At 39.1% G+C, this 27,518-nt stretch overlaps 1 protein-coding gene across 1 annotated transcript in view; it reads right to left on the reverse strand.

Annotated features, from left to right (window-relative positions):
* Positions 1–17,121: 17,121 nt before the first annotated feature.
* Positions 17,122–27,518, reverse strand: part of GRXCR1 (glutaredoxin and cysteine rich domain containing 1) — a 143,291-nt gene continuing 132,894 nt past the window's right edge. The window contains exons 4-5 of the mRNA XM_084797289.1: positions 22,848–22,913; positions 17,122–17,369 (exon numbers count right to left, since the gene is read on the reverse strand). Of these exons, the coding sequence (XP_084653415.1) occupies positions 17,190–17,369; positions 22,848–22,913 (246 nt within the window). The 3' untranslated portion in view covers positions 17,122–17,189. The remainder of the gene's footprint in view (positions 17,370–22,847; positions 22,914–27,518) is intronic.

Consider the following 27,518-nt stretch of genomic DNA (forward strand, 5'->3'; position numbering starts at 1 on the left):
AGACACATATGTACAATGTGTTAGGTTTGGTGTCGTAGGATTCTGTAATGTAGATGCATATTATCAAAAGTCATCAAGCCATACCTTTAAAAATGTAAATCCTATTTTCTGTAATGTATACATAATTAAATCAAATTTTAAAATAAAATAAATATTGCTGATAATTAAAATGAGAAAGGAGCAAAAGCAGCAAATTTAAGATAATCATGTCTTTAAAGTTACAGTTCTTCTCTATGAAAGTATTTTCAATAAAAAGTGATGAAATGCTCAATCATCTGTTTATTTACTGGAACTTAATCAGCTAGCAACTGTAATAACCTGGTAAGTATTTAATTTACTTACGTCTCTTACATTTTATGCTGCGTATTTAATAGTATTCCATTGTAAAACAGGTTCCAAACCAAACTGCTTCATTATGTAAATTTGCGTATTTAATGTGTTTTTTAATCCTCCTAGCTTGAATTCGTTTTAATTATGCTTTGTTAAAACAATGTTATGTGTTTTGAAGACAAACAATTCAATTAGTGTTATTGGCTTGGTCAAGGAAAGGAATCCTGTAACTTCATTATCCATTATTGTGTAAGGTATCTTAAATATTTAATGCCAAAAGCTTTATTATAACTCTAACTTAACTGAACATATTATTCTATTTCCTAAAACCTAAAGCATTTTTAATTGCTATAGGACTATCTTTAGAGAGCAATACACCAAGCATCCCAGGAAAAAAATAGTCATTCCTTACGAAAGAAACACTTAGTATCTTGGGGTGGAGAGTTGGCTTGGCATTTAAGAGCACTGGCTACTCTTCCCCAGATTAGATTCCTGGCTCCTACACACGGCACACACAACCATTTGTAACTCCACTTCTGTCCCGACACCTTCTTCTGGCCTTCACAGACATGAGGTACACATATGTGCATAATATATGTGCTAGATAAACATTCACACAGATAATTTTTTATTTAAAGTGATATATAGTATCAAGAAGAAGAAGAAGAAGAAGAAGAAGAAGAAGAAGAAGAAGAAGAAGAAGAAGAAGAAGAAGAAGAAAGTGGATTGTGTGTCCTAAGCCTTCCAAGCACAGGGCCTTGCTCCCACTGGGCCTTATATTGGGCTGTATCGTTGAGTATCTTGTAGAGCACCCATTCTAAGGAGCACTGGTAAGAGTTGAGATTTTAGAAGTCCACTTAAAACCCATACTTTTATATAATTCCTTTTCAGATTCATTATAATAGAATAAAAGAGGAAATTTTCTTATAAGATTTTAAATATCAAACATTAGGCATTTTTTTTTTTGCTTCTAAATTTATGGGTGAATTATCTGTGCCCTTACCCGCCACTTCTAAATTATTTAAAGAGAACTGAACAAACTAAATTTACCTGAAGACTGAATATTTAGGTCGTAAATGTTTCCTGTTGAATGCTTTTGCAGCCCCATTTTGTGTCTTACCCTAAGTGAATAAAATTAGCATTAACGCAACATTACAAGAACATCGTGTACAAATAAGATGATAAGTGACTGTCACTGTTTTTGTCCTTATTAAATTGATGAGGCAGATATTGGCAATAATGTTTGTTTAATATTTTTGAATAAGGCCTTGCACCAAGAATATATCGTTCCTCTGTGGTGTGCATCTCTCACTTTATATGAAAGCCAATTTCCAGTAAATGTTCCTCTGCCAAAAGCCATAACTTGCTTGATAAATCCGCTGTTGCCAGCACAGGTTTTCATGCCTATTACAATACTTTATGTTGGTGATAATATAGCTACCAGAGTGGCCGATTACTTTGCGGAAGAGAAGAAAGCAATCTGTCATTTTATGTGAAATCCATTGTGCTCTCTCTGGAGTAACGCTTTGGCTGAATTGCTAACAGTTGGTGCCATGCCCCATAGGTGCACGAGCACACCACTCTGAAGTCCTACTAGAACCTCACCTTTGTCACCGAATTTGATTGCCTATCACTTGCTGGTGTCGTTTTAACAAGTTCAGAGCACATGACCTAAGTTTCAGATTTTGCTTTAAGTCATCTTCTTGTGGGTAAGATAAGCAGGAGAGGCCAGAAAGATGATAGAAGATCAACTGGAAATTTTGAAAACACAGGCAGTAAGATAAACATGACAATGGAAAAGACTAGGTGAGAAAAAGAAGAAGAAACAGAAATACTATATTTCTTGAAGTCTCTCTATTGAATTGAGTGAGATACTCTGAATTAAACACTACTATAAAGGCAGTGAGACTCTTCTGTTATAACTTTATGGTTGTACCTCGGAAATCAACCCAAGATATAGTACGTTAAGGGGAAAAAAGTCGGTGAGATGAGAAAGGAGAACTTTTCCGTACAAACAAAGTTATGCCAGAGCTTCCAGAGGCAACGGTTCTAGGCCCCCAAAGACTCCAGCAAGGATTTGGGAACTTGGAAACTCTCACTAAATCTCTTGACCTGGTTTTTCTGTTACTCGGGGCTCAGTGTCCTCTCTCAGCACACACGTAGACCATTACTAACTCACATTCTGTGGGTGAATTCTGATATGGGCAGGAGAAGTCTAAATTCACACAAAATTACATGGATGAAGAATCTTGTTACACTGCTTTACCTGTGGAGCCAATCAACTACCAGTAGAGATTTGCTAGATAACATATGGCTTGGGAAAGTACAGGAGTAAAAGATTTCCATGTCAAGGAAGCATTTAGATGAACAGGTATTAAAAGTGGGACATTCTCCACAGTTGAGTGGAGAGTGGGGTCTGACTTTCACACAAACTCTGGTGCCCCATATTTGACCACGTCCCCTGGATGGGGAGACCTGGTGGCACTCAGAGGAAGGATAGCAGGCTACCAAGAAGAGACCTGATACCCTATGAGCATATACAGGGGGAGGAAGTCCCCCTCAGGAACAGTCATAGGGGAGGGGAGTAAGGGGGAAATGGAAGGGAGAGAGGAATGGGAGGATACAAAGGATGGGATAACAATTGAGATGTAATATGAATAAATTAATAAAATATATTTTTTTAAAAGTGGGTCATAAAAGAAGCCTGCACTTAATCAATAAGTGGAGCTCAAGGAGTCTTATGGAAGTGTTGGGGGGAGGTTAGAAGATTCTGGAAGAGGACAAGGACTAAGGAGACCAACAGAGCCAACTAACTTAGGCCCATGGGGGCTCAAAAAGACTGAAACTCGAACCGAAGAGCATGCATGGCCTGGACCTAGGTCCCCTGCACATATGTAACCATGGACAGTTTGGTCTTCATGGGCGTCCCCTAGCAAGTGGAGTGGGACTGTCTCTGACATGGACTCTATTGCCTAGTGAGGCCGCCTTGCCTATCCTCCACGGAAGAGGATGAGTTCAGTCCTGATGGGGCATGATGGGTTGGGGTGCGTTGATTGTCGGGGGTGTCCCTTTTCTGAGAAGAATAGGAGAGGGGAAAAAGGAAGGTAGATCAAGGGCAGATGAACCATTACCCAAAGCTTTCTTCAGGAAACCCTTCTGCAATATTTTGCACCTAGCAGTTGCTTGTGCTATTTTGTTTCAGTCATTTCTGGTTTTAAGAGAGATTTTGACTTTTTTCAAATGTTAGTGGTTTTCTTGTTCTCTTACGATAGATCAATGTCAACATTGAAATAAAGGAGACATCCAAGCTATGATATCTTGAGCAGTAGCACATATTTCACTAGCATCCAAAAGCACTCTCCAGGCACGAAAAATATTCCCACAGTTCACCCAGACCAGCTATGTTGGCACGATTTTGAAAAACGTTAGCAATACTGAAAAATAAACAAACAAGAAAACTGCTATTTCAGCTACATTTAACTTCCAGTGTGTTGACTAGCCTTATTGCTTATTTCTTTGAGAAACAGAGTTATGAATTAAATCATATATTTTTATTTTAATATTTTAAGTAATAACTAATAATAAAGCATTTTTATTTACTGAACAACCCAGAATGACTTTTCTTTTAGAAACTTGAATGTTATTAAACACCCAGTTTTTGCAAATGCTCTGATTCAGCACTTGGATTCTCTTAAGACAACTGAGAGAAAACATGAATGACAAGTGAGATTTTTGTTTGCATGCACCAAACACATCTGAAAAGACAGAAGAAAGAAAAATAAGAACAAGGGTCATAGGAGGATAGCTGATTAGAAAAAAATAGTAAAACTGTATTCCTTAAAGAGCTAGAGTGGCAACCCCTACAAGCCACAACCATAGGCAGTAAACAAGGCCAAATCTCCACCTGAAGCCATAAAACTAAAACGTGCATGTGAATTTTATCAAAGCACATACATTTCACTCAAAACTCAGATGCCCGTGTTCACTTCTTTTGCAGAAGAAAAATCATATAATTATTTAGCATAGTTGTTTTACAAATACAGTCAGAGAAATAACATGTTTGAATTTCTCTACTATACTTCTTTGGAAGTTTATGAACATATAATGAAGAAAAGTAGAAGTACAAAGCAATGGCTTGTTTGTAAACCTCCGTCTATTTTACTCAAATAATGTTGATGGGGGATGGAGAGGTGACTTAACAGTGAACAGTACTTACTTCTCTAGTAGAAGACCCAGGGTCAGTTCCCGGAACCCCAGGGAGGCTCATAACTACATTTCGAGATAAGCCAGTGCCCTACTCTAGTCTTCACTGGGTCCTGCATGCAGGTGATGGACATAAACTCACATATGCCAACACACATACAATGAAAAGAATAAATAAGTAAATAAATAAATCATTAAGTTTTCTGTATTGTCTCTTACACTCTGCGTCAGAGATTCCCAGTAAAAGGAAAGTAGCAATGTGTGCTGTGAGTTATGAAAAAGAACACTTTTGTGCAACAGTGGATTCTGAACGTAATTTGCATAATTCACTATATCACTATACATTTGTGTTTATGACATATAAATTTTGAGCCCAAGAAAAGTGTAAGGCCTACAGTGTGGATCGATATTATTTCAGAATGAAGAAAGTAACAAAAAGACATTATAGGTTACGAAACACATTGTACTCCTGCTGCTGCCTGAAGCTTCCATGCAGAGGTTGACAGTTTGTTTCTTTTATTTTGTAACATAAAGCTCTTGAAGTCTGTTCTAGAATTGTTCGATAACCTTCCAAGGTGAATCTTCCGGTAATTTTTATTCATATGTCTTCCTTCAGCATATCAACCAGGTTTAGTACATAAATTTCATTTTTCTGACACAAAGCATTAAGGGCAAGTTGGTAGGCAACAATAATATTGAGAAGCAATAAAAAAAAATCTCAGTTTTATAATTGAGCTTTGTGTTTGTAAAATCCTAAGTAATGTCAGAAAAATTCCCGTGAGTCTACTTGGGGCATGAGAGGAATCATCACAGAAGAAGCAATAGCATGACTTTAAGAGCCAGCGGAGTAGAAAGTTTACTGTGAGCTTGTGTCTCCTGGAAATGTCACAGAAGCTCCACCTATGTAGTCTCAGCAACATGGCGCCATCTAAACCAAACTCCAACAAGAGGTACAAAGAAAGACACTAGCAAGGTGAGGGGAATTCTCAGGAGGCCTCAAGCCTAGGCAAAGAATTAGAAGCAAATGAGGAATTCTGAGAACAGCGGAAATAGCCTTCCAAAGAAAAACCCCCAACTAGTTATGTCACGTGGTCAAACCTGAAGTCATATACACACAGTAACATTGTAATGACTAAGCAGGGGTGTGTGTGTGTGTGTGTGTGTGTGTGTGTGTGTGTGTAGAAATATATATATCAAGAATTTTTTAAAGAGGCCATGAATTTGAAAGGGGTGTAGGGGAAGTACATAGGAGAGGCTCAAGGGGAAAGGGGAAAGAAAAGTGATGCTATTGTATTTTAATTTTAAAAAAAGAAAAGAAAAGCAATGTTTTAGAAGAAAAGAAAAGGACCTACGTATAATCCAAGTTGGAATAAGTCTCTGTTTATTCAGAAAAGTAATGATTTTGCTATCCATGAAGTTGAAATTTGAGTGTGCCGCTGCATTATATCTAAGACATGCACCTTTTACTTTGTTTCATTCTTGCTGCACTCCACTTTATAAAATATTTATGTTGCTCTGAGCAAATTAATATGTACTGTTACTGGGAGAGATGTCAGATGTTCTGAAGTGAAAAGAACGTGGGATTTGGCAAGCTCTTTAGGCTCAGAAGGGTGCACGTCTTATCTACTTGGTTTCTTATTTCTAACTTTCCCGTGGGTCTAATTTGCAAGGACAAGGACCCTCTAGCCCTTCCGGCTCACCTCTTCTTAATGGGTCCTCAGATGCGTTCTCAGTACTGCAAGCCTAGCTGGGAAAGAGTCAAAGCCAGAGCATGGACACAGTGCCTTTTCTGATTCTTATCATGGGGGAAATTGCATGTGGAATGAAGATGGATAAACACCATGTCCATGGGTGTCATTAATCTTGTGGTTTGTTTTTTTTTTTTTCCCTGAGTCATTAAGCTCTGTTCAGAACAGAACTGGAGAAAATGCATAGGGAAAAAAGATTTAGCTGTTTGTGTATCTGGAGCACATATCAAATAATTCACTTTGCCTTCACCCCATTCCTCTCCCTCATTGTTAGGGCACTATTTGAATGACCTAAAAGAAGGAAAAAAATGTTGCTCAGAGTCAGTCTTCTTGGGTCTTCTGTGTGTGTGTGTGTTATTCACCAGCTTCAGGAAATAACAAACGTAAGGGTGAGTGACAATGTAAAGTGGATTCAGAAAGCCTTAGTGAGGAAGATAGTCTGACCCAAGTGTCATACTTACCGATGACGACACACAGATTAGCATACATTATAAACCAAGCAAGGCAGTCGTCTCTTCAGAAGATGTCGTGAGTCTTTCTAATCACTCAACATCCCAGCACACAGTGATATAAATTTATCTATAAAATTCAGTGTATTTCAAAATGTTAGTCTATCTTATTTTATATGGTTTTTGTAATGCTATTTCTAGAATCAGGAGCAAGAGTTCTGATAATGGTCACATACAAAGCAATTTTGCAATCAACTTTTCAAAACCAAATTGCCTCTAAATCAATCAGAGTTACAATTGGAAAACATAATAATTTACCACAAAGAGAACAAAATTGGTTGCATAAAGGCAATTCTACCATAATAAGAATGATGAAGTAGATTATATAGCAACACTCCAGACAAATGTTTTAATTTTCTATATAAATAAATATAACCTTACTGACATATACATAGTTTAATAAAGTTATCATTCTATTTATTTAGATTAGGTTACATAATTTCCACTGTTTTTGCTTGTAGGTAGATTTGATGACTAAAGCTTTTCATGCAATAAATAACTAAACAAATATTTTACAATCCTAAGTATAAATATGGTGGTATGGAATAGTAATGTTGAATAGTCTTTTTTCTGTAAGTTTTGAATTTTTGTGATGTTTCACCTTTCTAATTTGCATTTACTAATTTCTTGATTTCTCTCACAATCTTTTGACACTCCTCACCTCACCTTCTCCACTCTCCTCTGTCTGGATGATGATACATTTGAGTCAAACTTGAAGAGATAGTTCTGTTTCTTGACTTGAAGGCTGGAAAGTAGTGATAAGATGTTTGTGTGTGTGTGTGTGTGTGCGCGCGCACGCGCGCGCGCGCGCGTGTGTGTGTGTGTGTGTGTGTGTGTACAGAATAGCCCAACTTCACACAATTCATGCAAACGCAAAGTTCTCAAATAAATAATGTCAAGGTACATTTCAGTAGTTTTTCTTTATTTACTGAAAAATCTGCAATACTCATGTATTAATTTACTCTATAGAAACAACTAGTTGTAAGCATTAAAATCAGTTCTACTTTGCTGCAAAGAAATACTCTGCCATAAGTTTGTTACAATATTACTTTCATTTCTTAAACTTAATCATTCACATTCCACTTACTTGACGGTTCCTTCCAGTAATTCTCTATTTCAAAATCCTGAGAGATCTTGATCCAGTGCCTCACAGGTCAGCTAGCAGGATTATTCTCATACCTGCTAGAGTTCCCTGCTGAGGACACATCCTGCACAGTTGTCATCACTTCCGGTATAGTTGCCCCCCCCCCTCCCCCGCCTCCTGCATACTTGCCACTTCCTGTGTGATTGTAACTTCCTGTGCTTTCACCTCCTGCTGTGTTTCCCTTGCTGCCATGCCGTGGCGGAGGAACACAATCTGCACCTCCTCCAGGCAACGCTCCAAAGTGTAATGCTCTAACAGCCCAGTGCTAAGACTGTTCTCATCCGTTGAATGTTGTGCTGAAAATCATCTCATAAACTTCTGAGAATTTTTTTTCTCCGACAAACCATAGGTAACGGAAAGAAATTACAGCTGAATTGAAGAAGGAAGGAGGTTCATTGAGAGAGGGAGAATGACTGAGGCTAATAAAGCTTTGATACCAATGTGAAATAAAATAAAATATAGACGATTAAAGAGCTAATGGTCAGCCATGTATTCAAATATGAAAACACAAAGGTGGGAAAGGTAATGGCAACACACAGGCTTGTACCGACAGAGGTGACACAGTGTAAGGGCTTTGATCGGCTTTGTTTTCTCTATCAGTTAAAGAATTAAAAGACAAGAAACAGCTCAAGCTCCACAGGCGGCAGCAGAAAAAAACTCAAGAACCACAGACAGAGTCAACAGTTGAAGAAAAGTGTTTATTGGGAGGTGAGGAAGCACACACAATGCAGCAGACACACTGAGGGGGGAAAACCCTCTGCACAGCTGAAATCTATCTGGAGTGATGGGAGTTTTGAAGCCTCTGAAGAGTTTCCCACCTCCCACCCCGACGGGTTTAGGGTTAGTTAGTTTGTAGAGAGGCAGGATGATTGACAGGTCCACAGCTGTGTGTGATAAGTCCCCATTTGGCCTTGAACTTGTTGAACCAGATCATCAGCAGGACAGTGCTGGGGGAAGACAAAAAGCTAACAGGGGCTTTGCTGAAGCTGTGAAGCTTTTATCTCAAGCTCGGAGGATGAGGAAGAACCTGGCCATCTTAGAAGTTCGCCATCTTTATTACTTAGTCATGGCTCCTCTCCCTGTCCCCGCCTCCTAACGATGAGGTCTGCCTAGCTCCTGGTCTCCCGGTATCTCCTGGATAACTGCTCTTGGCTGTGTTTCTGTACTAGGTCATGACTTTTTGTCTGTATTTGTAACTTCCTCATCTCGTTTCAAGTTAAATCTGCTCTCAGTCAGCACCTCAGTGACCTGTGTTTGTTTGTTTGTTTGTTTGGTTTGCTTTGTTTTATTTTGTTTTTCCTGATGAAAAACCTACTCCCAGGGGCGCCAGCCCTCTGCCAGTCTGGTTCTTGTCAGAGCATAACAGTTTCTATTATCCTTGCTCTCTGGAAAGCGGTCTGTGTTCAAGACATCCGCCTTCCTCCAATAGCACTATCCTATTGGCAAGTAGGATCCACTAGTTAGCCAGATAGTAACCTTTTGCCTTTGAGTCTGATGACAACAGAAGCTAAAAATGGGTCTTTGGTGGGTTCAACTTCTAACTCAACAGAGTCTTTGTTATTTTGGTCCCTGATTGAAGGACTCTGGGTCAAATTGCTTAGACAGCTTTATCAATAGCTCAGTGTGCCAAGCAAGATCTAATCACTCTTCAATCTCTTCTTTCTCAGATTTAGGAATGAGTGTTTGCATAAATTCTTCTTATGCAAAATACAGCACCAAATGGTTGTTTTTAAAGGTTTATTTATTTATGCTCTCTCTCTCTCTCTCTCTCTCTCTCTCTCTCTCTCTCTCTCTCTCTCTCTGTGTGTGTGTGTGTGTGTGTGTGTGTGTGTGTGTGTGTGTGTGAAGGAGGGGGTGCTTGTGTACAGGTACCCACAGAGGTCACAAATAAGTGTCAGGGTCTCTGGAGCTACAGGTCATTGTAAAGCTTTCCAACATGGGTCCTGAAAACTGAGCTCAGATCCTCTTGGAAAGAAGCAAGCCCTCCTAACTGCTGTGTCATCTCTCCAGAGAACCTTTCCTGGTTTTCTTTTTTACTGAAGAATACTGTGTCTTGGTAAGGACAAATACTGCTCCCCAAATCTCTAGTTATTGTTTCCCAGCTCCCTCACTTGTTTAGTATATAATTATTTTCTTTATACAGTTTTAAATGTCAGGCGAAGAGCAATGTGACTGCCAGTGCTTTCATTGCTTTCATGGTGGGTATGGGTTCTTGTACCTTTGAGCTTTTCACCATCTGAACCAAATGATCTTAAATTGTGTATGGAAAGTATTAATATTAAACACTTTCTATGTACTATTTAACCATTTCATCAGCCCTATTTTGTAGTTATTAACATTACTTCTATCTTTATAACTAAGAAATGGTAACTAAAGGATGACAACTTCCTTAAATTTTGCACAGCACACAAATGTTGGAGCTGGGGAATCCAAACCAGAATTTTAGAATCCAGGGCCTATTCTCTTAAGTTCTTTGACACACTGCCTTTCACAGGGATCTTTGGGCTTGAAGCAACAGTGAATGTGTGAATCAGCCAACCATTATAGCAAACATTTGCTTTCTTCACACTTGATTATATAGCAGGCTAGGTCTTGACATTTGTGCTTTTGCTGATGGGGCCCTAGCTATTACCAAAGACACTGCTTCAAGCTACCTGAGCCAACAAGGCTCATGTATCTTGCTCTTACGAGCATCCTGTTTTTAGTCTCCACCACACATCTGACAATCAATAATTAACACAATTTGCATTCTAGCTCCCTGCACACATGCTTTTTTCTTCAGCCACTTTGGAAACAAAAGCTGTGTCATATGCATCTTTATGTCCCTAATGATTTTTGGTATGTTTCTTAACTGAGTGTCATGTGCTTAAACTTGACCCCAGAAGTCAGGAAATATTCTATAATTATCACCATAACATAATTTTAAAATATAATTTTTTTCAGATTAGTGTACATGCACTGTATGAGTAAGCAGCAAACCCTTCCTTGAATGCTAGTTGGAGAGATACAGGCAGGGAAGGATGAGGGGAGAAAAAAATTATAGATACCATAACTACTTGCATATTTATAACAGCTCAAGGAGCCATAGCAACTACAAAAAAAAAAACATACAACGAGCTTTTTTACCTTAGGGAGAGAAAAAATTATAACTCTCTTTTCGAGGAATAAAACATGATCTAAAATTACCTTGCTAGAAAACAAACTATGATAGGAAATAGACTGGCAGTTCTGTCTCCAGGTAAAATCGACAGAGACAGAAAACTCCAAACAGACCTAGGCTTCAGAGAAGTCAGGTACGTATGGCGTGGCCTTCTGGGATGAGCCCCTGAGGCTGTAGAATAGTTGTTTTAGCATCTGTAGGCTTCACATCTGTACTTATCAGATACGAAGCAACACAAGAAATGGGGCGATGGACTCTTGGCAATGTAAAGACCGTTATTTTCTATTAGTCTTAACATTTCCCATCCGTGGCCATGAGTTGATGCTGCATGCTGCACCACAGCATCTTAGTCTGGATTGTATAAGCAACACTTTGCCTTCCTGCTAGTCTGTGTGTCTCCATTTCAGACATAAGGGGACAGTAAATATACAAACTAAATGGTAACAACTTAAGGGCACAGAATGCTAAATGACACAGTGTGGGGAATTAATGTGGATGTTTTCCTAGGTGTTGATTAGCAGTGATATTAAATTCCAGTTTTATTACTTATTAGCAATGTTTTTCAGAATATCTTATATTCATCTATGGAAACTTTATTCTTACTCCAACTCACCTTGTCACTAAATCATGCATTTTTAATTTTCCAGTGTACTCCGTGCCATGTTTAATGAAAAAAGTTTTGAAAGTGCAAAATAGAATTAGAACAAGTGTTGCTATCACAATGCTCTTTCTTCTCCAAGAACAATAGCGTTTTGATAAATCATTATTTCACTACAGTTTGGAAACATCGTTACTCCGTGAGTTTATACAGTTTATCAAACAATTTCCAAAGAGGCCAGGGCTCCTTGAAGAAAAGGATGATTCCTCATAGGATTGCATTGCAGTGACTTCCACCAAACTGAAACACACTGCAGCAGCATGCAAGATGAGGTTATCTCTTTCCAAACGGGGAGGTGAGACATATCTCTAAGAGAACACTTGCAAAGAGAACCCTGTTTCCCAACATAATTGATTCTCCAGGGAAACACTGCCTGTTAGCTGGTGGCCTAAGGAACACCAGCTGCTCAGGGCCTGGAAGGTGATGAGGAAAGCCATAATGGGCTGCACTATGCACATTACCCACGTGCCCCTGGCTACTGCTCGGGCACAGGAGTCGGCTCAGCCTCGTTAGCAAACTTCCACTTGACATGCTTTCGAAGTGTGCAGACCGTCCCCAAGCCCCAGATAACACGTTTCTTCTGACGCCTCCTGAGTGTCTACAACCAAGAGAACCACGCTCGTCTGTTGTATGTTGCTTGAAGGCGAATATATATACCAACAGTTTTCTTTCCCCCCACATCTGGGGTCCTTACAATTGTGCTACATATGGCTGTGTAACTGAACGCCGTACTAATTTTAATGAAGTGAGGGAGTTATTCCGACTAAACACTGCATGGACTCGTTAAGATGCATGAACAAAGAGAGGCAGAGCCCTGTTTAATCTGTGAGGACTAGATTCAATGCACTGAAAATTATTCTGTAAAGTTGGATGCTAAGAAAAAGTTACTTTCAAGTTAATAGTGAATAAGGAAATCAAAATGTCTTTGAGAGATGGCCATTAAATTCTGAAATAATATTGCAAGGAGGAGGTTTGCTTAGCGCCTCACTCTTCATTTATAAGGAAGCACAGGTTGGCTTCATGAAAGACAAATTTGAGACCATTTTTTCTGAACATTTATGTAATTGGTGCTAATAATTTATTTTTATTGGGCCTTTCATAAGAATATAATTTTAAATAAATAAATAATTTTAAATAAATTTTAAGTAAATGTATTATTGGATTATTTTTGAAGATTTCACCTTGAATTGTTTTTTTTTTAACTTAATGGATGATATCTAAATCCGATCTCATTATCACATCCCCTTTGTTGGCTACCAGCATTGCCTGCCCTTTGAAATCAGTAGTTACAGAGATGAGTATGTGAAGTTTTAAAAGAACAGGGACTTAGAATAGAATTTTATTTTTGTTTCAACACTTTGGTTACTTAGGTATTTGTGTTTAACTAATTTATTGCTTGCCTGACTGATTTACCACCTTATGCCCAAAACACATACAGCTTACATGAACAATGATGACACAAGAAATTCACTTTGACTTCAAGACCTTTCAAAGTTAGTTAACTCTGTGAAACATGATGCACTGGCTGGTTTTGTCTGTCAACTTGATACAGTTAGAGTTATCAGAGAGGTGGGAGCCTCAGTTGAGAATATGTTTCAATGAGATCCTGCTGTAAAGCATGTTCTCAATCACTGATCAATGGGGGAGGGCCCAGCTCGTGGTGGGTGGAGCCATCCCTGGGCTAGTATCCCTGTCCTGATTTTATCCAATGATGGACTATGATCTAGAAGACTAAGCCAAATAAACCCTCTCCTTCCCAAATTACTTCTTGTTTCATCACAGGAATAGAAACCCTAACTAACACAAAGGGTCTCAATTATGCAAGATTGGTAGCTGGAGAGACAGCCTGGCAGTCAAAACACTTGTTCTTCCAAAGCTCCCAAGCTCAGCTCATAGCACCTATGTCTGATGGTACATAACAACTGCCTGTAAATCATAGGAAATTCTTCTCTGTCTTTTGAGGGTATTCACATTCCTGGCAGACACACATGCACACACACACACACATAAACACACACTCACATGCACAAACACACCACAAAATATATATAAATGCATACATTTATAAATTTTTAAATTTAAAAATAAAGTTACAGGATGTTAAGAAGAATAATAAGATACCTTCTAAAATATACACACATGGAAGGTATAGAATAAATATCAGTTCTTTATACAGTCAAAAATTGTATACTTCTAATGCATTCTTTTTGTGTTAATACTGTAATTTATTTATGTTTCTGTATTGAACATTTTTCTGTATATTCTAATTAGTTCTACATATAAAAATGTGAGTTTAACAAAGTAGATGTGATAGTATTTCATTTCCACGGAACAAAGCTAAAAAGGATTTTAATTATCTAAGCCATGTTGTCTCAAAATTCTTACACAAATCTCCTTGCACAGTTTTAAAGCACCATCTTGATTGTACTTTAGGCAAAGAGAAGAGGATACTGTTGTAATTGCAGAAACTGAACCAGGGCCTAAAAAGAAAAAAAGAACAGAAAGAGAGATGGGGTGAGAGAGACAGAGAGGAGAGAGAAACAGAGACACAGACACAGAGACATAGAGACACACAGAGGGAAACGGAGGGAAAGGGTGCTTACTAAGCCCTCACAGGCACTGTAGGCACTAGAACAGGTACAGGAAGCACATCCTGCCACACCAAGCTCCTCCTTACCCCTTGACAGAAGACATCAACACTCCGCTACTGTATCTTGTACTGTCTTAGCTCTGATCATATTGTATTTCGTCGTTACCATGATGCTACAGATTACTTTTAGCTTTGCTTCGGGCAAATCGAGTCCCCAGTGACATGCACGGTATACCTTTGCTTTCGGCTTAGTTCATTCAACCAAACGTTCTGGAGATTCACCCATGACATTTCTATAAATAATAATTCTTACACTGGCTTACTAGGCTGGCAGCGTGCACCTGTACTAATATATTGCAAATTGCTAATTAATCTTACCATCAATACGCATTCTAGATAATTCAATGTTTGGATACTAAAATTATGTCTCTCTCAGGAATGAGGAGATGAATTAGTCATTAAAAACCCATCATAAAAAAATAAAAAGAAATACAAATAAAAAGACCCATCCTGTTCTTCCAGAGGGCCTGAGGTTGGTGCCTAGATCAGGTGGCTCACAGACATTTGTAACTTCAGCTCCAAGGAATCCAACACTCTCGTCTGGTCTTTGCAAACACCTACATTCATCTAACAAGGTGAGTACACACATGCACACAACTGAAAAATAATAAAAGTACTATGTTTAAATATGGCTTCTCTGAGACTTCTGAACAGTATAGACATGCTTTTACATCTTTTGAATAAACAATGGGTATGATCCTTGACAATACAATAAAAATAGGGTTAGCGTTGACAAACCTGGTGAGTGTCTCCTCTAGGGAGCGGTGCCAATCCCGTCTCCACTACCCGGGCAGCCCCTCCCTGTTTGCTCAGCTTGCGTACCCATGGTCAGCACTGAACTTCAGCTGATGTGAGCACCACGTTGCAATTTTAATTCTTATTAGCCCAATGGATGATGAGTATTTCCCATGTGAACTTGATCGTTCGCAAGCCCTCTTTGGTGAATTGTCTACTGCAAACTCGACTGGCAGAATGTTATTTTGATTTCTCAAGATTGTTTCTGTAGGCTAGTTTTTTAATTTAGGACAGGTATTTATACTGTAAATATTTTTCCAGCCTCTGCCTTCCATTTTCATTGTTTGCGTGCCTTTTCTGTAGCACATCTTAACTGTGGCTAGTTACATATTATAATGTTAATGCTGAGTTAGTGAGCAGATTTGGTTGCTCCCCCCCCTTTTTTTTCTTTTCCAGACTTTAGAACATTTTATTAGAGAAAACTTTCCCAAAAAGTGGCTTTTATTTATAGGACCAATTGCATATAGTGGAATTATTTGGAAGGATCAGGAAGTGTGGCCTTGTTGGAGAAGGTGTGTCCAGGGGATGCGACTGGAGTTGGAAAAGCTCATGCTAAGCCCCATGTCTATGCAATTTGTGGGTCAGATGTGAGTACTCATCTCTTGTTCCAGCATCATGCCTGATGACCTGCCGCCATGATGGTCATGAACCAACCCTCTGAAAGTGTAATCGAGCCCCATTTAAATTCCTGTTATAAGTTGCCTTAGTCTTGATGTCTCCTCAGAGAAATAGAGCAGTAACTAAGAAATGATTCCTTAAAACAATTGATAAGTGAAGCCTATAGGTATACATATAAACAGGCAATTATTTTACACACAAAAAATCTATTTTCATCTCCTCTACTCGTATTGTTTTGTTTCATATAGTCGCACTTCATACAGTTATTCTGTCCAGCTCAAGAGAACAGTGAGTAGCCCTAACTTTATAGGGCCTTTCCACAACAGTGACACAAATAAGATGATTAAAAATACATTCTTTTTAAAAATTAAAGACAAGACAACCTAAAATGTCTTTTGGCAAGATATCCCTCTCTCCTCTCTCTCTCTCTCCTCTCCTCCTCCTCTTCTTCTTCTCTCTCTCTCCCCCCATCCCTCCCCCTCCTCTCTCTCTCTCTCTCTCTCTCTCTCTCTCTCTCTCTCTCTCTCTCTCTCTCTCTCTCTCTCTCTCTCTCTCTCTCTTCATGTATGTACATGTGGCCGTATGTATAATGAATACCATGACAGATGTTTGACAGTCGGAGGACAACCTCCTTATCTGGTCTCATTATCTGCCTTGTTTGTTCGAGGCACAGTTTCTTGTTCAAGCATAAAAAGGCCAGGTGGACTCAAAGAACCTAGGGACTCTCTGGCCTCGGCTTCCATCTCACTGTGGTGGCCCAGGGATTAGAGGGGGAGAACACTGGCGTGCTGTGCGTTTGGGGCATTCAAACCCTGGTCCTCGTGTGGCGCGGCAAATACTTTATCCCTGTGTCCCCAACTATTGCGGCAGTTTTTGTACTAGCCTCTAAAAACCTATCTGACAACACTGACAGGGCATAATTAAAGTCATCCGCTCTGACACTATTGCGTAACTTTACAAAACACTGTGGCCTAAGCATACATCTTTCCCCTGCAGTTGAGGAATGTATGCAAATGCATTTACAGCTAGAGGTCTAATAAATAATCCTGCACAAAGGGCGACACTGCAGCAGGCACTAAGTTACATTTTCTTTCCTTTAAAAATGAGACACATTTGGGAAACCAGACTTGGATATTTTAGGACGTAATTTCCACTAGAAACCAACATCTAGCACAGGACTTGACCCACGGTAGTGACTGAATTAGTGTTTATTTAATGAAACAACAACAACAAAAAATGACCATAGCCAAAATTTAATTATAATATAAACTTTATTGTTTAATCCAAAAATGTGACTTCATTTAAAAAAAAATTAGAAACCAAATTCTAGCCCCCGTTCGGTGAAACGCGGCTGTGGCTGGGCGGAAGCTGCGGTCAGCAGGCGCAGTTGCGGCAGCGCTGCAGGCCGTTTTCGTTGCACGCCGTGCACTTCAGGGCCTTGAAAGCGTCTGTGAAGCAGTTTCGGAACACTGACATCTTGCTCCCGTGGCACACGGAGCACGGGAGGAAGCCAAAGCCTCCACAGGAGGGACACTCGTGTGGATGCTGCACCCTCTGTAAATGGGGGCGGGGGGGGGGTGAAAAACAAGGAGAAGAGAAAACGCGTTGACATGAACAACTAGGTCAATATCGTGACGTGTTGTAGAGCAGCGTTGGTGTAAGATAATTCTGGCTAGGCACTTGAGAATTATCTGCCGTTAACACCCTTGGGACCTAGGGGAAGGACAGCTGCAGGACTCTTTCTTGCCCTCCCTGACTGCCATCCACAGCAGGGGCTTGGTTCATAAAGTCTAGTAGATATTAGGCTGTGTTGGATGGTGCATAGTCTCAAGAATTTCATCATATAAAAACATTCTTTGCCAATCAAATAAAACAAGATGTAATTATTTTCATAAGAAGAAAATACTTCTAACTTTCCCTCTATGCATCTCTTCACACTTTTCTGTCTTATAAAAGAGCAAATTCTAATAAAAAGTTTGAAAAATTAGAAAACTATGAACTAAAGTTTGAAAGAGCCACTGTCAACTGAAGATCTCTCATTACTGCCAATCTGAATATTTCTTTAACCTTTTCAAAGCACTTTTAACTGTATTATTGTTACATTTCCTCCTATGACACAATAGACATCATCTTCAAAAGAGACACAATTCAAATATTATCATCCTTTGATACTTAAGAAAACAGACACAAATATCTTGAGACATCTATGTACCTCATAAACCTTTCCTAACAGCTACCAGCCTTTCCATCTCAAACAAAGATAAAGAATCTCAAATATACAATAAATATGACAAGGCTCTGTGTGGAAGACAATGTTTTATAAAACCTTCACATTCATTTCAATTTGTTTCTTTGAACAAGTAAGCTATCTCAGAATTCACTGTTGGAACCCACTATGCTGGGGTGATTAGAAGTCATTACGAAAACGGAATTGACTAAGTTCCTGACTTGCAATATAGGAATTGGCAGCAATGTTTGAAAGCCTGGCTTTGTGCAAGTTTAGAAATGTATGCAAAACAGATGTGCACATGCAACACACACACACACACCTGTAAAATTTCAAACTCAGACAAACATATTTAACCCACATAAATACATACATCCCTACAATGGAGAGTCAAAATTGCACATTAAAATCTCCAAAAAAAAAAAAAAATCCAACTGAAAAGGAACCTGAATGAACTGGATTTACCCTCCATTTCCTTATTATATACAACTAAAAGAATCCAGGAAATAAATAAATAAATAAATGTAATTTTCTCCTAATAGGTAACTTCCAGAAAGTAACTTTGAAAGTAAACGTCAGAATATGATTGACTGCATGCGATGCTCACATCTCCTTCTGGGTATGTATTTTCTGCAAGATGCATTTATAACTACCGTTTGGTTTACATGTTATACTAAGACACAAAACCCATGCAATGCCTCAGCACACAATTATTTTGATGTAAGGTGTGGCCGATGTGGATGACACACATTGAAAACTGGAAATGCCGTAAAGATTGAAGAGAGTCAAAGATTTCTCAAACAGACTGGATGCAAGTGGTAATTTGATGATTTCATAATTGTTCTCTGCAAGAACTGATCCCTACAGAGAAGGGTAAGCTGGGTTCGTATTTTGTAATGTTAATGTCCCTGTAAATATGTGGAGTGGAAAATATATACTTTAAAAATCTGAATATTGGGGTATTCAGCAAGGATTGGTATCATCAAATTTTAAAAAGAAAATGATCATGTAAATACATGCATGACATCACTGAAACTTTGAAAGAAGGATATTCAAAAATATCCAGCTAGGCTTTTTGGTGAACATCTGTAAACCCAGAACTTCAGAAGTAGATGCAGGAGGAAAAAGGTTTAAGGTCCTCTCTGGCTGCATAGGGAGTTTGAGGCAACTTTGGGAGATAGATAGATAGATAGATAGATAGATAGATAGATAGATAGATGACAGATAGATAGATGATAGATAGATGACACATAAACACACTGACAGATAGATATGACTTATATAAGAACTGCATCCACAAGAATAAAGCAGATGTCAGGGCGGCCTACAGCTGAGAAGAGAGCTGTCAGGCTCAGGAATCCAGGGCTCCACTCATTACTACTAGATTATAAGTAGGTACGGATTCCTAGTATAACAGAGTTGCCATATATTGCAAATAAACATAAAGCTAAATTTGAATTTTATAGATATATATATAACAAATCTTTTTATATAAATATATTAATTTCCTTGGAAATAATTGAACTACAAACCATTTAGCATTTTTGTGAGATTAATATGTATGTGGGCATCAAGCCTCTTTGGGAGCCTAATAGGGCAGGTGCCATCAACCAACAGGAGGGATGTTTGCAAAGCAGCTGTTTGTCAACCAATGTTTATTATTCTGTAGTTTTTTTTTTAAATGTGCCTCAGCATTTTCAGTAAAAAAATTTACATATATATATATATATATATATATATATATATATATATATATATATATATAAGCACCAACCAGGTGGGCTTTGTCTGAAACCAACCCTTACTGTGTCCTGGGACAGTGGTGAATGATGATTTTAAAATACCATATGCTTTTCCCAATCACTGTGTTTATGACAACAAAGAACAGCAAGGGTGAAATAAACCATGAGATCTGTTCAGCCACCTAGGCTCATTCTCTGCCTCTGTCACTCAGTCATCCTGAACCTCGGGCTGTCAAGTACATAGGACTTAATATTGTAATACAACAGGCGTATAATTTATTTTACATCATAGATCCAAAATAGAGCCTGCAACATCACTTTTGATGAATAAAAATATCAGATGCCATATACACTAGTACCAAGAATCTACTCGGACTTCACAATTTATCTGAAAGTCACAACCAATGAATTTCCTAAGAGAAAATTGACGTAACAATACTGAAATCTTCATTCTCATGTTAATAGAGTCACTGCTCTATGCAGCCAATCCTAAAATCCTGTCTGTAGAATCCATGAGTTGTAAAATGAGATCTTTCTTTGCTTACTCAGTTATCGGCAGGATTCAGTAAACTAATCCACACTGGACAAGTAAAAGGCTGGCTAGCACAAAGTGAAGTTAGACATTGTAAACCACTATTTTATTAATAACCACCGTCTTAAGTCGTAAGTGCCAGCTGCTGTCTCCAGCTAAATTGCTCATAGTCACATGACTCAACCATGTTCTCTCATGCTGGGTTATTTGATTTGCATGCCTCAATACTAACCCTCTGGTTTAAAAGCTTGCCCATGTAAAGGAAAAGTAAATTTGCCTTCAATTCACCTGTTAATTTTGAGACTTATAGCACAGCAATGACCACTTCTATTCTCATTCTTAAAAATTGGCTATTTCCATGACAAATGTGAAGCAAGACATGGCTTTTGTGTCACACAAATCTGCTCCACTTGGCCAGTTGCTCATGTGTAGGGATGCAGACAATCTTCACCAATAAGTCCCAATCACTCAGGTTGCCACAGAAATGGTCATTTGAACAATATATGTGGGAGTACTCAAAGCAGAAAATGAAACACTGTTTACCAATTTCCTTCTGTTGGCCCCATCCAACTGCTAAGCCTTCTTCCTCTTCCTCGCCTCCACTTAGGATAATTTCTAAGACTGGGACTTGGACTGTGAGGACCAGTGGCACTTAATGACTTCAATGTGGTATCCAGTAATAGAGATTGTAGGACCTGTCTAGTGTCTTGCTATAGAATGAGCAGTTGTCCACCTTCTAGAATGTTCCATGAAAATCCAGCCACATGTTAGAACAGCTTATTCTCTGTACCTAACACAGCAGATAAATCTTTCAGCAAGTCCTTTATCCTGTCATGATAATGTGATATGTCCCACAGATTCTGTGTCACTTGAATTGATAGTCACAGGAGCATAGCTTCATGATTAATATCATGGTCTTTAGAGACAGGTTGATCAGATTCAGGAATTAATATTTTCTGTAATGACCTGAGCAAGTGATTTAGTCTCTTTCTGTGCCTGTGTTCCCTTGGTGGCCTCATGGGATTAACAATAGAACCTATTTCAACCATTCAGTATATATAAAAGACCAAGCATATTACTTGCTACATAATCAGGATTTAAACATTTCCAGCCTTGTGAATATTTAACTCTTGCCAAAGCTAACCAGAAGTACTGGATTCTTCAGATTTGAATCTAATGATTCTGTAGGGCTTGTCTTCTTATCTAGGTTGTCTTTCATTAAACCCCAGTTTCCTCATGGGCCGAGTTCCAGGGTTTCTTAGATGTCTATAAATTCTTTACCACTTTCACCCTTCAGACGTGAGGTGAACCAAACTGTAGCACCTTACAACCGCTATAACAATAGAAGCCAGTAGCACACCATGCTTTTCAAAATAGGGAATACTCTTAATATTTGTACCCTAATTGCACAACTTGAAGGAAATATTTTTCCAAAGCCCTGTAAGCGGAAAGAGGAAAAGCAGAGATCATTGTCTCCCAAAGGAAAATGCTTGTAAATCATGGCTACTCAAAATATCTGTCGAACGAGTGAACACATTTTGTTTACCTTCTGACAAAGACAAAATATCCATAAAATGACTGTTAACATCAAGGAGTATGTAGGTCACTTGGGATATAAGCAAGAAAACCCAAATAAAAGTGATAAAAAGGAATCCTTTGGCAACCATGAAGATGAGACTACAGGAAAGAGCAGACAGCATTTTTAGGACTGGCAGCCGGGATGGCTACCACAGACCTTGCAGGTGGTGAGGTGAAATGAGGAAGTGGAACAATAAAACCCTAGCTAGACAGAAGTTCCATAAATGAGTGGTTCTAAGAGAGCAAAGGTGCCACATAGCTCTTCGTTTTTCCGACCTAGAAGGTATGGGAGAGAATCAAAAATAAGGTGAGAACAAGAAAAGCCAGTACAAGCGTGTGAGTGCTGCCCTGCCTTGTTCACCTTGGAATCCTCTGGATAATTATGAATGCATAATTTTCACTCTTAAAAGTATTTCCATCCAGATGATAAAGTATATGGTCTCCCTATGTGCAGGGAGAAACGGGCTGGTACAATCATTTACCAGAGAAATGCTAAGGGTTCCCAGTTGCATGTTAATTCACTGTGCTATATATTTGAATAATTGTGTCTCTAATGCTATAATTATAAATAGTAAGGAGTAGGAACAAAAAAATAAAACATGTGTCTTACAGAAATAGTTTTCCTTTTACCTTCATCCATGATGAATAAGTCTATGGGAATAAGTGTGCTTTAGGACAATTGTCTACTTTAATACTTCATCAACACCTCTGTTATAATTAGTCTCAGATAAAGCCAACTAAAAAGTTCAGTTAATAGGATGAGGTTGTTAGAAGCAGATATTTAAATCACTCTAGTTGGAGTAAATGTAATGGCAGGTGGTACCCAACTGTCACCCACATACTGTTATGTATCTGTATAAACATGGGATAAAATTTCACTTAGGAAACCAATTACAATCAGAATGTGCTTAACACTTTGATTAGTAAAAATAAGTTGTTAGAAGCACAGTTACCTCAATTTTAGTTAAGAGGTCTTGCAGTTCTCCTGATTCATTCATTGACAAAATTTTCTCAGCACCCTATTAACAAGAGGGGTAGGGAGAAAAGAAAATTCACTGTGTTAGAATTTGAAAAGCCAAAGTCATAGTCAGGAAAAATTAACTCACAAAATAATCAGCACAATCTTCTCCTTAGCTTGGATCAAAATTAAAACCAAAGGCCAAAATTTTTTACTGTCACACACCCACTCCCGGATGGAGTCATTTTAGGTGCCAAGAAGGCTCCAGACAGGGGCGAGCTCTGGGAAACACTGGTTGTGGCATCAGGCCTGGATGGGCATGCATACAGCAGCACACCCGTGGAGCTTAGTGCCAGGCGTTTCACCTGGGGAAGGGGCACTGAGAAAGTCCACCCCAGGATTGTCTCCTTCCTCCCTTAGTCATCCTGGGCGTGGCCCTCCTTACAGTCAGGCAAGTGCAGCACCAGCTCAGAAAACATCATCATCAAGCTGACACTATTGTCAGGCAGCAAACATCATCTCGTTCGATGCAGGAGACTCTGACACAACAGGAATTGCTCCTTAGTAAAAATTAAATAGCAGCCCAAAGATCTTCTGCAGAGAACACAAAAAAGCAGTTGGAACAGAGGCAGGAGAATTGCTCCGGCTGATGTTTTTAGCTTCCAATACGTACTGTGAGATTCTACGTGTTCATCATTGTTTTTTGAACTATCCCAGGTGTCTCTCCCGTCTAAATTCTGAACATTCCTATGTTCTACTTCTCAAAGCACAAGGAGGAAAATGTAATTATTCCTGATGAAAGTCCGAATCCGCATCTACCTTGTTTACATTGCCCCTGCATTGCTTAGAGTAAGCGTCTAACCCACTTTTTCTAAATGAATAAGTCAGGTAGGAAAATCATGCCATATTTTTTTTAATATTTCTGCCTGAGGTAAGCACGGCTGATATCCATTTGAAGAAATAATGAGATCATAGTTCCCATGGGAATCAACGGATATTTTCTGTGACTACATATAAAAAACAAACCACCTGGAGAATGGAAAATTAATGTTAGCAGATGATGTGGACAAAGATGGGCTGGGAAATCCCAATATAGGCGAAAGTTCTGCTGAGGCTGAGAATACAGTCTGGGTTAATGGCAGTTGGTCATTTGATCACTTGTTCAGGTCATGGAGAACACGGGACTCATTTAAGGAGCGGCAGGTTATTTCCCCTTTTTGCCTAGGAACTTCTAGCCCTTGTTTCATTTTCATCTAGTCTGCCTTATAACAAATACCAGCATCAGAAATGTCAAGCCAATATATTAAAATCCACTACAGATGAATGAACAGGGAGGCAGAAAATGCACAAAGCCTGGGAGGTGGATTAAATTCATTTTATTTGCTGATAGTCTCACCAGCCGTACAGACAGAAGTGACAACCAAGGTAACAAAACAAGAGAGGGAAGCCCATCGCTAAACCAATAAAGGCTGAAAGTTAGAAAGAACCGGTTAATATTTTGGTTTTGCAGGTTTCCGGGTTTTTTTCCCCCAGCTTAACCAGGCTAAAATGAGGAAATGCTCTTGGGAATTTGGCACAAGAAGTAAGGCAGCAAGGAGACTATACACCTCATTTTTCTCAAGTAAAAAAAAAAAAAAAAAAAAAAAAAAAACAGTGTACCGCAACGGCGGCAAAGAAAATGGATGCCCCATAAAAGCTATGGCCGGTCAGCTCCCCAATTCTTTTCTTAGCCATGCTGTGTGCCTCCATCAGCACTTTAGAATATAATACGTGCTGAGAAAGGATCTAGCTCATTGCCCTTAAATACATGGAATAATATCTTCTTTAGCCAAATAAATTCCGGAGCATAATTCTACCCCACCGAAGAGGGCCAAGCTCTGTTCATATCAAGATTGCACAAAAGGCGGGAGGGGCATTGTTTGAAAGATAACTGGATGTCTAGTGGACAGACGGTGCCCCGAGTGCTCAAGAGTAACTGCTTCCTTCCGTCGCCTGCTGCAGCCTACAAGTCTCCACAATTCCCCCTTAGCCAGTGCTCAGAGCTGTACCATGAAGCGGGTTTGTTTCTAGTCTCTATCAGCATTTGAGCCACAATGGTAACCAGAATCTCGCGGCTCTCTGCCGAGCCCCAACATCTCTGTCTTCAAGTCTCTTATAGTGCAAGGTCTTGGAGTCGGGGTGGACAGGAGGATTCTGGGATCTCTCTGTTGGCTCCTAAGAGCAGCAGCCAGAATGAAGATCTCAACCTAACAGGATCGTTTCCTTCCACGCTGAAGTTCAAAGCATTTATCACAGAAGATGCTCTTCCCTGCATCTGAGTATTCCGAAAGTCTCACCCATGCCCTTTTTCAGTCAATGTGTCTTAAATCATTAACTGGCTTACCAAAGATACTCCTGCATCCACAACAGAGATGTACCACCTTAAACACTGACACTCCTGATAAATAACACTTCTCTTTATTCGGCTAAGAACAGCAGAGTTTGACACTTTCTATCTATAACTCCACCACTTAGTGACAAACTATCAGAAGTTAATAGTACAATTATGTGGTCCACTTTACCAACACTTTTAGGATAACTTCATATATTATTTGTCCTGTGTTTTTCAATTGATTCTGAGTCATTTTATTAAAATTACTATGATGCTTAAAAGGATGGTTATAGGATAGTAGGATTATATATCTTCAGGTATTTTATAGGCACTTAGTCATTGCTGCAAATTATAGTTAACACTAACTTTTTTAAAGGCACTAAAATCTGAACAGAATCAAGAGTATGTACTGATACAGGGAGGAGGAGAGGGGTGTGTGTGTGTGTGTGTGTGTGTGTGTGTGTGTGTGTGAGAGAGAGAGAGAGAGAGAGAGAGAGAGAGAGAGAGAGAGAGAGAGACTGAGAGAGACTGTTTCCCCCTCTGCCATGCAGACTTGCTGATCACTGAGAAAACAGTATCCAAAACTCATAGTCTGCAACTATGAAAGCAGATTGTGTTTAGGACCTGCTATTCACTCAATTCCCAGGGTGTTGCACTTTGCACAGCAGGAACTCCATACCCACAATGGGGGCATACCAGAGAAAATAAAGATAATTAATTTAGTTTTGTCTATTTTCATCCCTATATTTTGCCCAGTTATTTAGGCTGCATTGTGCATGGTGTGTACCAGGACAGGTTTGCCTCGCAAATGTTAATATATATGTATATTCATATATATATTCCATTGGAAAAATGGAAATGGAACACACAAATGCTTTCATCGTTTGAGTTCTGTTCATATTTACTTATTTAACCACTTCATCTTACTAAGAACACAACTGAAGTAACAGAGCTGTACCAAGACATAATAAAAATTATATTGAATAAGAATTCAGGAAGAAGAAAATGTCCTAAATGCATGCCCAAATGATAGCTAGGGTTGAGGCTTACACTGCAGTCTCAACCGGCTATTCAGAAAGAAACAGTCAAACACTGATTCGGGGAGGAGATACACCAGCTCCTACAAGTAATACTCCTGCTTTTTACTGACCATAAAAATGTGCTTTCAAAAAATACTATTAGAAAAATTGCTCTTGAAACCAACCAGTAAAACTTTTAGCTTTATGTTAGCTTTAAAAAGACTTCTTTTAACTGTCACTAAATTGATTCCCTGCCAGGTATTCATCTCTGGGGTTGTTGTTGTTGATGATGATGATGATGATGATGATGATGATGATATTTGTTTGTTGCATACCCGCATGGCATGCATGGCATGTTAAACAATCTCATGACTGACATTAAACCCACATTCTCAGCATTGCCCACAAATGGCAGCACTGTTGGTTGACCATTCCTCCCAGTGCTCTCTTCCTACTGTGAGTTTCCAAATTTTTCTCCTCCTCCCTTCCTTGGAATTTTACACACAAGCTCTATCTATCCTTTGCCTAAATTTCCTTTTGTCCTTCTTCTCACTCATCACTAGGAAAACTATAAAACACCATTCAAACCCAATTAAAATGGTAAGTCTAAATAAAGCATCCTTCAGTTTCTCAGGAAAATCAGCCATCCTCAGAGCACACCTGCCTCACTGCACAGCAAGCTATGATGACGAAAGGCTATGACATCCTTAGGTACAGAGCTCCCTGTACCATCAACAACTCATCAATATTTATCCTATTATTTATCTTCAAATCTGTGTAGTAAATACGGCACTGAATTTTAAACAGGTGTTTCTTATAATCAGTACTATCTCAACAAAGGCAAGCAAGCCAGGGGAATACCAAATTGTGGATTTTTTTTCACATTGTGGATTTTGGGGTGCAAGAGATCATGATGATGTGGTTTCATGAACTAATGTCATCTGACCAGAGAAGCAAGCAAATAAACATTGTGGAGCCACTCCCAGGTGACCTACACTCCTCTTAGGAGGGACAGGAGGCTAAGATTCTGCCTGGTAAGGAGTCCTTCTGCTGTGTAGTCAGGGGAGCAGATGGCATGTTTGGCACTGAAAGAACTCAGCTAGAACCAAGCTCCCACGCCTGCCAAAGGATGTGCTCACTTAGTGTTTGTTACTATCATCACCATGCCCCGGAAACACGAGCTTGCATGCCCACCGGAAATGAGAGCTTGCATGCCCACCAGAAACGCGAGCTTGCAAGCTTGCATGCCCACCGGAAACGCGAGCTCACATCTACT

Source organism: Acomys minous (assembly GCF_964271855.1).
Source record: "Acomys minous genome assembly, chromosome: 10".
In the NCBI taxonomy this organism is placed as follows: Eukaryota; Metazoa; Chordata; class Mammalia; order Rodentia; family Muridae; genus Acomys; species Acomys minous.